General features: G+C 40.7%; 1 protein-coding gene across 4 annotated transcripts in view; it reads left to right on the top strand.

The window, feature by feature from the left end:
• FGF13 (fibroblast growth factor 13) overlaps nucleotides 1-14,598 on the top strand; it is a 532,516-nt gene that overhangs the window by 324,538 nt on the left and 193,380 nt on the right. For 3 of the 4 annotated variants that reach the window (XM_036839754.1, XM_036839752.1, XM_036839753.1), the window contains exon 3: nucleotides 4,917-5,084. The exons of the other annotated variant lie outside the window; for it this stretch is intronic. In XM_036839754.1, the coding sequence (XP_036695649.1) occupies nucleotides 4,917-5,084 (168 nt within the window). The remainder of the gene's footprint in view (nucleotides 1-4,916; nucleotides 5,085-14,598) is intronic. 4 annotated transcript variants of the gene reach the window in all.

The raw sequence follows: 14,598 nt of genomic DNA, 5'->3' as shown, positions 1-14,598 counted from the left end.
CTGAGCCTGTGCTCTAGAGCCCACGAGCCACAACTACTGAGCACATGCGCCACAGCTACTGAAGCCCACGCACCTAGAGCCTAGAGCCCGTGCTCTGCAACAAGAGAAGCCACCGCAATGAGAAGCCCGTGCACCACAACAAAGAGTAGCCCCCACTCGCCGCAACTAGAGAAAGCCCACGCCCAGCAACAAAGACCCAACTCAGCCAAAAATAAATTAATTAATAAATTTATAAAAATAAAATAAATAAAAAAGAGAAAAAGAAAAAAACAGCATCATCAAATAATTGAGGGCTTGTTAACTGCTTCCAGCTTGAAGCCAGCACACCTTGCGAATCACAGTGGCCTGGTGAGAGACCAGGTGCCTTTGTGGCATTGTCTAACTAGTTTCCTAGGTTGTTTCTGGTTGCTTTTCTGTCTTTGAACAAAGACAGAAAACTTCGTCGGAGACAGAGATAATCTTTGAAGCTAAGAAATACCGGTGATCCCCATCCCTGTTAAATATATCAATGTTTGTACAAAGCAGTCTTACTTTAGACTTTCTGGTAAACACACTGGAATCCTGGCTTCTAGGCTGGGCTTTTCCAATAGCTGTGTGGCTTGTCAAGTCACTTCCCCTTCTTGAGCTTTATTTACCTTATGTTTTAAGACAAAGGGGTTGCATTAAGTTATCGCTAAAGGAATTGTGTTTGGAATGTTGTGGAAGATTGTAGTGTTCATGATAGTACTAAATATTGGGGTAGGTATTTTATGTAACCTATGTTATATTTATTGATAAAAGTTATAGAGTAAAACAGGAAGTGGATAATTTTTTCTTTTTTGTCTGCGCGTGGGCTTTCTCTAGTTGCGGCGAGCAGGGGCTACTCTTTGTTGAGGTGCGTGGGCTTCTTATTGTGGTGCCTTCTCTTGTTGCGGAGCACGGGCTCTAGGCGCATGGGCTTCAGTAGTTGCAGCATGCGGACTCAGTAGTTGTGGCGCAGGCTCTAGGGCACATGGGCTTCAGTAGTTGCGGCTCGCAGGCTCAGTAGTTGTGGCACACGGGCTTAGTTGCTCCGCGGCATGTGGGATCTTCCCGGACCAGGGATCCAACCCGTGTCCCCTGCACTGGCAGGCGGATTCTTAACGACTGCGCCACCAGGGAAGTTCCGGAAGTGGATTTTCTAAACATAGAAAGGATAAATGATTGTTAACTTCTTTAACTAAAAAAATACATTTAAGAAGTATATTACTTGGAATTATCTTTAATTTTATCAAAGATTGTTTTGCTACAGATTGATGCTTTCTTTATATCCAGTTTGAAATGGGAACACTATTTCTGTGAACATGAGTACCTCAGACCAGGTCATCAGGTTTAGACGTAAACTCTCTTCCCTTACCATGAATGCCCCCCCACCCCTGACCGTGACCTTGATCTAGGTGATTGCTGAGAAGCCTGGGGGAGAGTGGGGGTGGTTTAATGCCAATCCAGTACTGATGCTGGGAAACCAACCCTGGATGCAGGCTTGCCCACCTAATGGTTAGTCAGTAAACGCCTTTTATAATGGGAACTAGGTCTTTCATAAATTGTGCCCTTAACTGTCATGCTACCAGTAAAGTCACTTATTTTTGCCACCCTCATGTCTGCGTATGCCACCTGTCAGTGTCTGCGTGTCTTTGGGTGTGTGAATTTGCATGTGTGCACTTGTCTCCTCCAAATCTCAACCACTCTTGTGGGACTTTGGAATTCTGAGTAGGTGATCAAGGCCAAGGGCACTTGATCAAGGGCTGAGTGGGTGCCGTTTCCCAGCAGAGGCCTACTCCTTGGCTGCTGTTGTCATGGGGCTCGCGGACTTTCTCAAAGCATGGGCCCCACGGTCCAGAAATCAACCATGAGGGATAAGCCACTCTTACCATCTGATCTGTCTTGGAGAGTCAAGTTGAACCTCTGAAACTGGAAGAGGTTTGGTATAAATCTATCGTCTACCTAATCACTGGAGTCTTTCGTGCACCTTCAAGATTAGATAAATATTATTGAGAAGAACAGCAGGAGTCATTGAGTAAATGTGGACAAATGGTTCCAATGAACAAAGGCGAGAGTGGTTTTCAGAGGCTAGAAGTGGTGTGCAAGAAGAAATGTACTAGAAGGGGGAAAATAGCAGAAATCATAGTACTAAGCCAGGGAAAGGTAAATCCCATTCTTTCTTCCTGTTTTCATGAGCTGACTTCTTTACAAGTCTCTCTTTTCTAGAGCTGGTGCCCCTTGGAAGCATTGTCTCCTCATCCTTTTTGTAAGGAAGTAGAATTAAGGTACCCACCTGCCTTGATGCTGGGGTCTTGTGGGAAGTCCCCTGTCATTCCTGCTGCTGTCAATTGCACATGCATCCACTGTCCTACTTGAAGGAGCCCTAAGAATAAATGAATTTAATATAATAGTTTTAATCTTTCATCCAAAATAAATTTACGTTCAGAGATTTTATACACCTGTGTGAGGTGTTGCGTGTATGATGCCACTTCTGTTTAAAAAGTCCAAAATATTTTTAGCTCTCGTGTCAACACGACACCCAGGTGTACTGATAGATTGAATATTCTTTTTTTTCTTTCTGTTTTGCCTGAATTGACTGATGTTTGGGGCATTGAGTAGAGACGGCCTGGACCAAAGCTAAGCCATTAACTCCCAGATGTTCACGATTTCCAAGGAAATGTTCTGTGCCTGTGGTCATTACTCAGATGGCACCTTAAATGCTCGCATCTTGGCACCTTTTGCACTTGCTAAATTCAGTTTGAAGAAAGAACAGGAGAGAGAGAATTTTGTGGAAAGCAATTATCTTGCACTTTTGTGACTTTCATGCTTTCCCATCATGATGAATTTGGGGGCTGGTTCTTGTATCAGTCACTGGGTTGCTTTCACTAGAATTTTGTTGTATGTTACAGATAACCAGTTGTATCTAATTAAACAATAATGATGGCAGTGCAAGGCATTTTCTGGGAATTAATGACCAGCGGGGAAAAGCTGATGGCTGGAGAGTCAGCCAAAGGCTATTACCTTCAGCCTGTCATTAATCTCCAGAAATGCCCATTTGTGATGTCATTTTTGGTATTGAAAATGGAAGACAATTTACTGGTGTTTATCATGTACTTCTGAATAGCAAGTTCTCTACATATTATCCAAAAGTTGTTCTTTTCTTTTTAATCCTCCAATTGTCCTTTAATCTTAAAATTTGTTTCTTATATACAGTGCATGAAAATGGGATTTCTCAGCTTCTATATAATCATGGGTGGGGTTTTGTGTTTTTTTTTTTTTTTTTTTTTTTTTTTTGAGTTCCAAGTTTGGGAAGTTTTCCTAAAATATTTTGTATGGTAAAATCAAAATTTATCTTTACCTATGATGCTGGAATTTGATAAGTGTCTATATTATCGTAACTAACTGCTCATGGCAGGTAATGGTTGCAAATGGTTTGAATAGCAGCTGTTGCTACCGAAGATGTGCATTCAACGACCAGATTCTAAGAAGTTATAGTCACGTGCCTAGTAGATGAAGGGAGCTCTGCCAGGAAAAGCAGTGGTGGTTTGTCTATATAGTATTTTTGATTAGTGCTGCTGGGCGCTAGAGGAAAATAGAAAGAGAAGTAACTAAAATATTCATCACCTTCTTGCATAATTTAATGACTTATAAAGGAAGACAAAAATTCCACATACAAGCAATCTATCAAGAACTTGTTCTAAACTCATAATACGAATTTCAAAGTTATGTTGGTTTTTATACCATTTTTACTCCAACGTGAAAGAAAGTTCTTAATGTCCGTTATGATCCCAGCCAGTGAGCTGGGAATGTTTTGCCAAACATGGAAGCTTGAGATCCCATCTAATTTCAGCCATAAGCTGTTGGTATTTTACAAACACCGCAGCATTATTCTCCCCATAGGAAGTGTGCCGCTGGTGTCAGTCTTTCTCAGTGCATGTTAAGTGTATGCATTTGGGGGAGTAGAATGAGTCAGCTCGTCGTTAATCATAGCTTTAGGGGCACTGACTCACTCCTGGTAAAATGGGATGGCCTCATTGGGAAGGGCATGAAAGAGAAAAAAATCCATGCTGGGGTCAGTTCCCTGTTTCTGCAGATGCAGATCAAATTTGCACCCACTTTGGTGGGTAGTTATCAGGCTAAAGAATGTTGCAGCAGACCCTGTAAAAGCAGACACCTTGTTTTTGCAGGGAGAAAACACTAGAAATTCACAGTCTTGCTTAGGAAAATGCACAAAGGGCCTAGCAAGCTGAGAGGGGCTTGGTGTATATCTGAGGCCAGAATTAGTGAACCAGGCCCTGCTGTTCCACAATTCAAGGTAGGTCTTTGAGCCAATGTTGATTATTAGGCTCTCAACTGGAATTTGTTCTCTTCATTAGGGGGTTTCGAATATGTGAAGAATGTTTGTGACAGCCCCAGTTCTCTTTGGGGAAAAAATGAATTCTTTTGTCAGACCCAGTACATAGTGCATGGAAGCCGGGCCCTCACCAGGAGCAGACTGAGAAAGAAAACCTAAAGTAATACACTGAGAAGTTGGTGGACATTAGCCGTTTTCACCTGTAAATATTTATATTAGATTTCAAGCTGAAACATGTGAGTTCTCCTTGGTGTTTATTTAGATACAGTATGGTTATTGGTATTAATATGTTTTATTGCTCATCCGGGACAGTTTAACACTGTTAAATTTTCATTATACGAGCAATTGAGGTGTGTATAGCTGAGTAAACTATTCCCAGGGCTTTCGTATTGTAAAACTAAGCCCTTAAAAAGAAAATCCCCAAGCTATGCAATGCTTTTCTTTGAAACTTTTCTTGGGAATGTTGTTTCTGTAGTCTTCCCTGGGAGTAGGGTTGTTGTAAGACGTTCGCTGCTTTCCTGAAGCTCTAACTTGAGTTCATTTTGTTATGTGGTGACCACAGTTCTGGATGACGCCCCCCCTGGCACACAGGAATACATTATGTTACGGCAAGATTCCATCCAATCTGCGGAATTAAAGAAAAAAGAGTCCCCCTTTCGTGCTAAGTGTCACGAAATCTTCTGCTGCCCGCTGAAGCAAGTCCATCACAAAGAACACACAGAGCCCGAAGGTTTGTGCACGACGGACGTGTGTCTTGCTTGTTTCCTCTCATTCTTCTTTCTTTCTCTTTCTTTCTGACTGTGCATTGCCCTCTGCTGTGCTGTGTGTTGTTCGGCCCCTGACATCGTTCCGAGGCCCCGTGGCTCGCCAGTGGGTGTGTTATGCAGTCTCAGATGGGACACTGTATAATACAGTCACGTCTGGCCCGGCGCGCAGCGTCTTCCTGCTTCTCGCAGCTGACACGTGTTCAGCTGGTGTCATGACACTGCCCCGTTTTGGCTGCTAAAGTTGCTTGCTCTCGTAGCCAACATCTGGCCGAGTCTGGTCCCATCACATCGCCTTCCTGAAGCAGCAGTCGGCTGAGGAATGGCCCTTCCAAAATGAAATAATGAGAAGATTGTTCCAAATTTTCTCACTCTTCTCCACTCCATAAAGCCTTTTCTGCCTTGTGTTCGAAGAATGCTCATGATCTACTCAGTTGGCTGAAGCAGGCCCAGACTTCCCCTGTCATGCACGCCCGGTGCGCTTTGCCATAGTGAAATGCATGCCTCAAGGAAACGATGAGTAGTTTGTTTTTCTTTGCAGCTCAAGTACAGGTTTGGAAAACTCTACTTGCTGTTACTTAAACTGAGGTCAATAAGGTATTCATCGCAATCCGTGCTACAAATCTATCTGTGAAGTGCCTCGTCTCTAGAAAGATTATTCATTCATTTTTCCAACTGTTTTGCATATATCAAACAGGGACATTTTTCACATTACCAAATGTGGTCAACTTTTTGCCATCTGTGTACGTTTTGATTTCCAAAATGACATTTGAGAAGTATACTTACCGTAAAACAGCTCATGTTCTCCTGCGCCCCTCCCCCCCACCCAAGATCAAATACTATCCATGCGATTTACCAGTGAATGGCGTTGGAGGTGACAAAATTCACTAGTCCTTTGGCATTCGGTGTACACGTTCGCATAAATGGTTCTGGTACAATTTCTAGAAGTGCCTTTGTTCTGATTTCAAGTTGCCCTTTTTGCAACATTATGGGATCTTCAGTACAGCTGTCTTTCTGCCGCGTGGTTCCGTTCAAAGTTGGGTGTTTGAGGAAATTACTCCAAATTGAGTCTAGTCTATAGTTTTGGAAGCAAATTTTTACATCTCAAAGTCTCCCCTTTTTCCTCCCTTCCAAACAGAGCTTTAAATGTTCTTTGGCAGCAAATGAGAAGTGTACACTTTTCTATGCTTAATTCTATTTCAGCAATAGAATAGAGCATTTGCATTTGCTTTCCACTCATACTCCCGTACGCAAGCTATCCGCTTTGCATATGAGTTCTGATGTCAACTTACTCATCTGGAGATGTAAATGGTGGCCCTTTACAGTGAGTAAGACAAATTTTTGGTGGTTTCATAGAGAAGATACTAACTTGATTTTATGCTTCACTGAAACAAAAAAATTCAGCCAGTGACAATGACTTTATATAATGCATTGCAATATTTTCTTTCTTTTCTATAAAATGACATCTGTATGTGATTTATATCTATATATCTCTCTCTATATATATATTTGCAAGCACAAAAACAGTGTCTGTATGATAGAAATATACTATTTATTATGTAATTATATTCTTATGGATGTGTGTATCTGTATTACAGATACTATACTGTTTTTGTACTTGCACATCATCCTGAAAAACAAAAGTTGGTTAAATTCAGTCAAGCAATTGGTTAGAAACCTACTTCAAATTGTTTTAACAATTCTCAGATAAAAAAAAAACAACAGTTGAATAACTAATTTTAATGGGTATTTTCTTATTACATATAGTTTTGACAGGATCTATTAGTTTTCAGAATATCTGGAGTGTATCGTGAATAATGTTATGAATGTTTTCAGATATGAAAAATTCTTTAGAGAATGGGTTGCAGTGAAGCTCTCTTGTACAAGGTTTGGATGCTTTTTAAGCTGGCTGTCCTTGTGTTAAATGTGGCTTCCAGCCTTTCACTTTTGTATACTTTGATGATGGGCATTGTCTTCTTTCAGACTGAAGATTTCCCGTAGTCTTGCTCTCCTGGAATTGTGAAACCAATACTTCCCTCTTGATTTGTATGAATTATTTATAAATAGTATTAGACGCATTAGAGGTTTTCTGGGATGATATTTTGACACTATTTACAATTTTACTGTACCCCCTTTAAACAAGGAGCCAGAAGCTCATGGTGAACCCAGACCTTAAAATGAATACACTTGATCTCTGTACAAATATTAACAGGATCCTGAAGACCTTAGATGGGGGCGAAAGAAAGCATGCTGTGGAAGAGACCTCCGATAAATAAGGAAACTATGCTAAGAAATTAACATGCTTACTTCACGTAGATTTCAGAAGGCCAGAAACTCATCATTGCCAGGAGGTGAAGTAACTGTGGGTTTAAAAGGGTTCAGTGGCGGTTCTGGCGACCTGGAAGATTTTTGCAAGACTGGTTTTTAAATTCTGTAAGGTACAGTCTTCAGTTCTCTCTTTCAGTTGTTGTAACATTTTATTATGATTAGTAGAAATAAGAGATCGCTTTACTACAAATGGATAGACTCTCAATTGTAAACTATGTCCATACCTTGAAACATTTTATTCTCACGTGTAGCATTTTGAAGAGAGAGTTCCTCTCGTGGTCTTTCTGCCAAAGCGTGAGACATTAATTGACCTTGACTGTGGCCGCCCACCAGTTCCACTGCAGGTGAAGGCAATGGACAGGGCAGCTATGCCATCTACGGTTTGATCCGTGCAATGCCAGCTGCCAGCATGACCTCTTCTAATGAGACTGTGTGTGTACGGCGCTCAAGTGAAAAATGAAACACTCATTGAAATTTGGGGGTGAAATGTAAGTTAGAGTTGGATAAGTCTTACAAGTGATTAAATTAGGTCAAAGAGGTTTATGTGTATTATGATACAGCTGGAATTAATTTTCTTCTTCCTTACTGAATTGATAAAATCTACCAACTGTTTTTGCATTATTATAAAGTCTTGGTGTTACTTTTGGTTGGTGATGTTTTTATAAGGGCCAGGTTATTTCCATAATTTATGATGATCTGCGATTTGGTACAGATAACTTATTTACGATTGTTCACAATCATCTATCTTTTGAAAGACATTTTTGTATTGTGTCCAGGGCCCTCAGAATTCATGTAAAATAGTACATGGAAGGCCTGATATACCTCCCTGGCTTTTCAGGATATACTAAGGACAGATTACACTTTGCCAAAAACAGCTTTCTATTTCTCAGCAGCCAATTCCAAAATAAGTTCTTTAGTTTGTTCCAGATACTTGTGATTTTCGGTGATGTGATTATTTCCATAAAAACCACTTATGATGGAATCTTATGTGAGTACTGGAATTTGGGTGAAGAAGCACATACAAATATCTGAGAGTCTAATTAGGCCCAGTACCAGCAACGCTCTGTGTTATAAGAAAGCCACATGGAGAGTGGAGATCGTTACCGAAATCTTTTTCTTCCTGTTCCAGGAGGCTTTTGGCAAGAGAAAGTATAATCATCAAAGCTTTATTCTTTTGTTCATTTTTTTCCTTTCATTGTCATGTGGGCCAAAATGAAATCACTGATTTAGAGTAACTTCTGAAAGCCAATCTATTATCAGTATAGTTTGTTGCTTCCAAAATGCCAGTCATTGGGCTTTTACTGATGTTTGAAGGTTGTTCAGAAGAATCACACCAAGATATACATGCTTACAAGTAGATAATGTTGAAAATCTACAGAGAAAAAGAAGTCATGGATTCCCAGCATTTGCTTGTAGGATAGAAAATCCTGATCACAATAGTAAATTTGAAGGAGTTCATGCAATATAGGAAAGTAGTACAAAGCTCAAGGACTTGTCACCATCTTTTAATCAAGCATCTGGCCTCCTTCCTACAGTCCTGTTTTCATGTGATTTAAAAAAAATGTCATATATATATTCCATCTCCCCCCTCAGGACATCCATGACCTTTTTATTCAGAGAGGCATCCAACCATAGTGACTTTGGTTGGAGGAGAAGAGAATCTGTGCTCCAGCCTGGTGATGAAGTATGGCAGCTTTCACCAACCAAAAGAGAGCAAAATTATGTGCCAAATGTTAAGGGCGCATATTTGTAACAAGCACAATGTCTGTTACTCTGATAATGCCTTGGTTTCTTTATCCCAGAAAGAGAATATGTCACTGAGAATATGTCACTGAGAATATCACTCTTGCCTAAATGGTAGGAGAGAAAGACGGTAGAAGAGTATTTAGGAACATGCCGAGGGAAATGTTTTTATTTTCATCTTCACCTTTTCTTTAACTCTGTTGTCTCCTGTTTTGTGTCTTCCTCATTTTCATACTAATTTGCCTTTTGAGAAGAATGGGTGTAATACTATTTGAATTAATAGTTCAATAAAACGAAGCCACCTCTGATGCTTGATATCTGAAAATGTCTTGACTTGCAGGAAGGGTATAACTGCTTCCATATCTGTCCCCCTGAAGATGAGAATTGAGGGGATATTCCTATTTGATTAGAAGAACGTGGGGCCATATGTTTGGGTGGCTCTGTAGAGATAAAAGACCTTATTCTGAATCTCTTAATTTCAAAATAACTATGACTTAGGGTCACCCTGCCTTTGATTTATGACATGAAGGATGACAAAACAACAGCAGAGAGGTTTCTTTGCTCATTGAAGCCAATGGCAGCTTAACTGCAGAGTCACAAGAAGGATTAAAATATTGGTCCATATCGAAATTGAATTAAAAAGCCAGAAATCTGAAGGCCTTGGTGATTAGCAATGAATAAACACTGTCCTATCCCCATAAAGTGATCAAATGTATTTCTCCTGGTTGCTTGTCAGCTACTCCTTAGAAGACAACTTGTTATCTCCTAACAACGTTAGAGAACTAGTAATGGCACTGAAACACAGTCTCTCTTCTCTCCTATTTCCCTACCTCATGGCAGCAAATACAACATTAAGTTGTATTTGGGGGATAGTTTCTACTCTCTGGAAAACTCATAATTTGATCAAGGAAGTATACATAACAGCCAGTAATTCAATTTCAGGCCAGGATGCGCATTTATCATTCTCTTATTAGATACACGCATCTCAACTCAGTCTCCAGGCTGGCTTTTCTGGTAGGAACTAACAACCTTTTATTCTTTGATGATTCACTTTTTAAAGCAACAGGCCTCCCTTCTCCCTCGAGCCTTGGTGTTCCCGTCCTGGCAGTGGTGATGTTTCCTGAGAAGTAGTGTCTCCTTTACAACTCTCTTGACTGAGGTTTTCCTCGGTTATCTGCCTCCATTTCAAGTATTTATGTTTAAATGAACACTGCCCTGGGAAAGTTCCTGGAAAGGTCTTACTGGATGAACGATGGTGGTGATTCTGATTTTAAAACAAAGTCAAAATCTAAGTGCTAATCCTTGAAAAAAATCTGGAAGTTATCCATCCATATAGCACTGCCCCCTTCAAAGCTGTTACATCAGGGATTGCATTGCCAACGTGCTTCTGGGGCTCTGATGTCTCAGCAGCACCTACTGGTTTTTTCCTTTTCACAGCCAGTTAATAAACCACTTAAGAAAATCTGCCTTTCTGACCCAGCACGGTATGACCCAGGTAGACTGTGGTCCACATCGGAAAAGGCATAGCCTGGATGACTTTGAGCTGTTTCCCCAGTCAAGCCCAACCCCAAGGGCTGGAGGTCTGCCTCTGTGAAGGAGATGCACCAGATGTGCTGCTGCTTCAGCTGCAATTTTCACTCCTTTGTTTTAAATGATAACTTTTTTGCCTGGTTGAAGAGAATGCAGAATTAACTCTACTCGCTTGCACATGTTCTTCAATAATTATTGGATCACTATTTTCCAAATTATGTTTCATGAAATGCTGATCATATGTCTTTGTGAAAAGAGAGATCACATACATGTTTCCTGAATTCCACACCATTCTTAGAGAATATTAAAGGCTTTAAGGAGTCTTACAGGTTAGGAATGTGTCTCTCTTTGGGCAATTCAGTGGTAAACACATACTCCAGCTATCAGAACCTTTTTATTTGTAATACGTAGTAACATCCCACAAATACACTTTGGGAAATGCCATGCTGGCCCCACTGAGCAGTGCGTTCCCATCAAAGCTGGGCTCTGACAAGCAACACACTTGAAGATGAATGCCGTTCCCTTGTTCTCTGACCCCCGTCTGCTATCTTTAGGGAAGTCCTACTCCAAATGTGGTCTGTGGTTCAGGGCTGGGTCTGAAATTGGTCGTTACCAGTCCATGATGAGATGAGGAGCTTGTGCCAGAATGTAAATCAATGCACTGTTTCTTTCATCAAGAAAGTATTGCTGTCTTTCTGCATGTAAATCAATGAGGTTAGAACACTCCCTGACACCCTAAACAAAAATAAACTCAAAATGGCTTAAAGACTTAAATATAAGACATGACACCATAAAAAATTCCTAGAAGAGAACATAGGCAAAACATTCTCCGACATAAATCATAGCAATGTTTTCTTAGGTCAGTCTCCCAAGGCAATAGGAATAAAGGCAAAAATAAACAAGTGGAACCTAATCAAACTTACAAGCTTTTGCACAGCAAAGGAAACCATAAACAAAACAAAAAGGCAACCTGCAGACTGGGACAAAATATTTACAAATGATGTGACCTACAAGGGCTTAATTTCCAAAATATACAAACAGCTCATACAACTCAATAACAAAAACAAACAACCCAGTCAAAAAATGGGCAGAAGACCTAAATAGACATTTCTCCAAAGAAGACATACAGATGGCCAACAGGTACATGAAAAGACACTCAACATTGCTGATTATCAGAGAAATGCAAATCAAAACTACAATGAGGTACCACCCCAGACCAGTCAGAATGGCCATCATTAAAAAGTCTATGAATAATAAATGCTGGAGAGGGTGTGGAAAAGGGAACCCTCCTACATTGTTGGCGGGAATGTAAATTGGTGAAGTCACTATGGAAAACAGTATGGAGGTTCCTTAAAAAACTAAAAATAGAGCTACCATATGATTCAGCAATCCCATTCCTGGGATTACATCCGGAAAAGACAAAAACTCTAACTTCAAAAGATACACGCATACCAGTGTTCATAGCAGCACTATTTACAATAGGCAAGACATGGAAGCAACCTAAATGTCCATTGACAGATGAATGGATGAAGAAGATGTACGTATATAAATGGAATACTGCTCAGCCATAAAAAAGAATGAAATAATGCCATTTGTAGCAGCATGGATGGACCTAGAGATTATCATACTAAGTGAAGTAAGTCAGAAAGAGAAAGACAAATAACATATGATATCATCACTTATATGTGGAATCTAAAATATGCTACAAATGAACTTATTTACAAAATAGACTCACAGACATAGAAAACAAATTTATGGTTACGAAAGGAAAAAAGGGGTGAGTGAGGAATAAATTAGGAGTTTGGAATTAGCAGATATACACCACTATATATAAAATAGATAAACAACAAGGACCTACTGCATAGCACAGGGAACTCTATTCAGTATCCCGTAATAGGGTTTCCCTGGTGGCGCAGTGGTTAAGAATCTGCCTGCCAATGCAGGGGACACGGGTTCGAGCCCTGGTCCGGGAAGATCCCACATGCCACAGAACAACTAAGCCCGTGAGCCACAACTACTGAGCCCGTGTGCCACAACTACTGAGCCTGTGCTCTAGAGCCCATGCTCCACAACAAGAGAAGCCACCGCAATGAGAAGCCCGTGCACCGCGACGAAGAGTAGCCCCTGCTCTCCGCAACTAGAGAACACTCTTGCACAGCAATGAAGACCCAATGCAACCAAAAATAAATAAATAAAATAAATAAATTTTTTAAAATATCCTGTAATAAAGCATAATGGAAAAGAATATGAAATGGAATGTGTGTGTGTGTGTGTGTGTGTGTGTGTATCTCACTTTCCTGTACACCAGAAACTAACACAACATTGTAAATCAACTATACTTCAACCAAAAAAAAGAAAGTATTGCTGTCTTGCTGTGAAAAATAGTGTCAGCTGAACTAAATAAAAAATGTGCTTAGTTACAAGTTCACGTATCAGCACTAAGTCTTTGGACCCAACATTCAGCAAACTTGCTTAGATTACTTCAGTGATTCTCAACCTCGGCGCCACACTTGAATTATCTGAGGACCTTTTAAATAATAGTGATGCCCGAGCCCAACATCAGACCAAAATCAAGCAATAACCAATAACTTGTCCAAATGAAAACCCTGCAAAATCTCTTGTGGCTGAGTCTTGACATGGGTATTTTTTTTAAAAAAGCTCCCCAGGTGATTCTAATGTACTAACAGGGTTGGAATTGCTGCCTTAGAACAAAATTACCTTGGCATAAGGTTCGTTGTATGATGTCAGCTGTCCATTTACAATTCTTATCATGCTGGTTGCATGAGCCTCTTCAGGAGGTGCCCTGTGATTAGAGGTCACTGCTGGACAGGCAGCACTTATATGACCTTTAGAACTTGTGTCCATGTAAGGTATCCATCCTTCCCAACACACACACACACACACACACACACACACACACAGACACACACTCTCTCTCACTCTCTCTCTCTCTCTCTCTCTCTTACCTTTTTGAAGTTCCCTTGCCTCTTTGCCTCTCTGTGCTTTTAGAAATATAATCTGGCTTCTCCATAGGAGCGTGGCAATCTGCCACCTTGTGACCAGCCTCCTTTCTTGCAAGCAGTGGTTGAAACCTTGCTCTGCTCTCTATGATTCTTGGGACCACGTGTGATCATGCTTAAAGAAGAAGATGGAGAAGGAGGAGAAGGAGTAGAGCGTATCAACATGCCAGAAAAGGACTTCTCTGCGTGCTTCTTGACTTGATTGCTGCTGCTCTAGGGTGAGATTGCAGAAGTTGACGCCAGCTTCTCCTGATCTGCGTATCTGTCCCCGAGGCTGTCGTCACTGGGGCATTGCCCTCTTATCATCTAGACATCACCAGCTCCCGCAGCGTAATGTTATTACAGCAGCTTGTATGTGAAAACTGACTTTGCCATGATTGGGAGACTTTCAGTGTTATCTATGTTTATAAATCATTCCTAGCATTCTAAATTACATTGATTCAGGTATTTATTTGTTATATGCCACAGCATTTCTCAGCGTGCTTGAGAATATGCCGCTTGAATAATGCCCGTGGGAAAATGTAGAACAAGAGATATTACATCCTGCATTTTATCAAACACTTACCCTTGTCTTGCTTCACAGCCATTATCCACACTCACTCCGACACATCAAAATCACATGTTCACTTCCACCCATGTGCTAACCTATTTCTACTCAGGAGCCCCAGCTATTTTAAGATGTATATTTTCAGAACAGCTCCAGGTCAACCTTCAAGCATGTCCAGCTTTGCAAGCAACCAGTGTACATTGTCTGGAATACCGGATCTCCAAGGAGGAAGGAAAAGGGAGCACAGTTCCACTGGGCCACTTCTACATTCAGTGAGAGCGCTGTGCAAAGCCCCTTAGAGGCAAGATCACA

Source organism: Balaenoptera musculus, chromosome X (genome assembly GCF_009873245.2).
Source record: "Balaenoptera musculus isolate JJ_BM4_2016_0621 chromosome X, mBalMus1.pri.v3, whole genome shotgun sequence".
NCBI lineage: Eukaryota > Metazoa > Chordata > Mammalia > Artiodactyla > Balaenopteridae > Balaenoptera > Balaenoptera musculus.
This window is presented reverse-complemented; position numbering and strand designations above follow the sequence as displayed.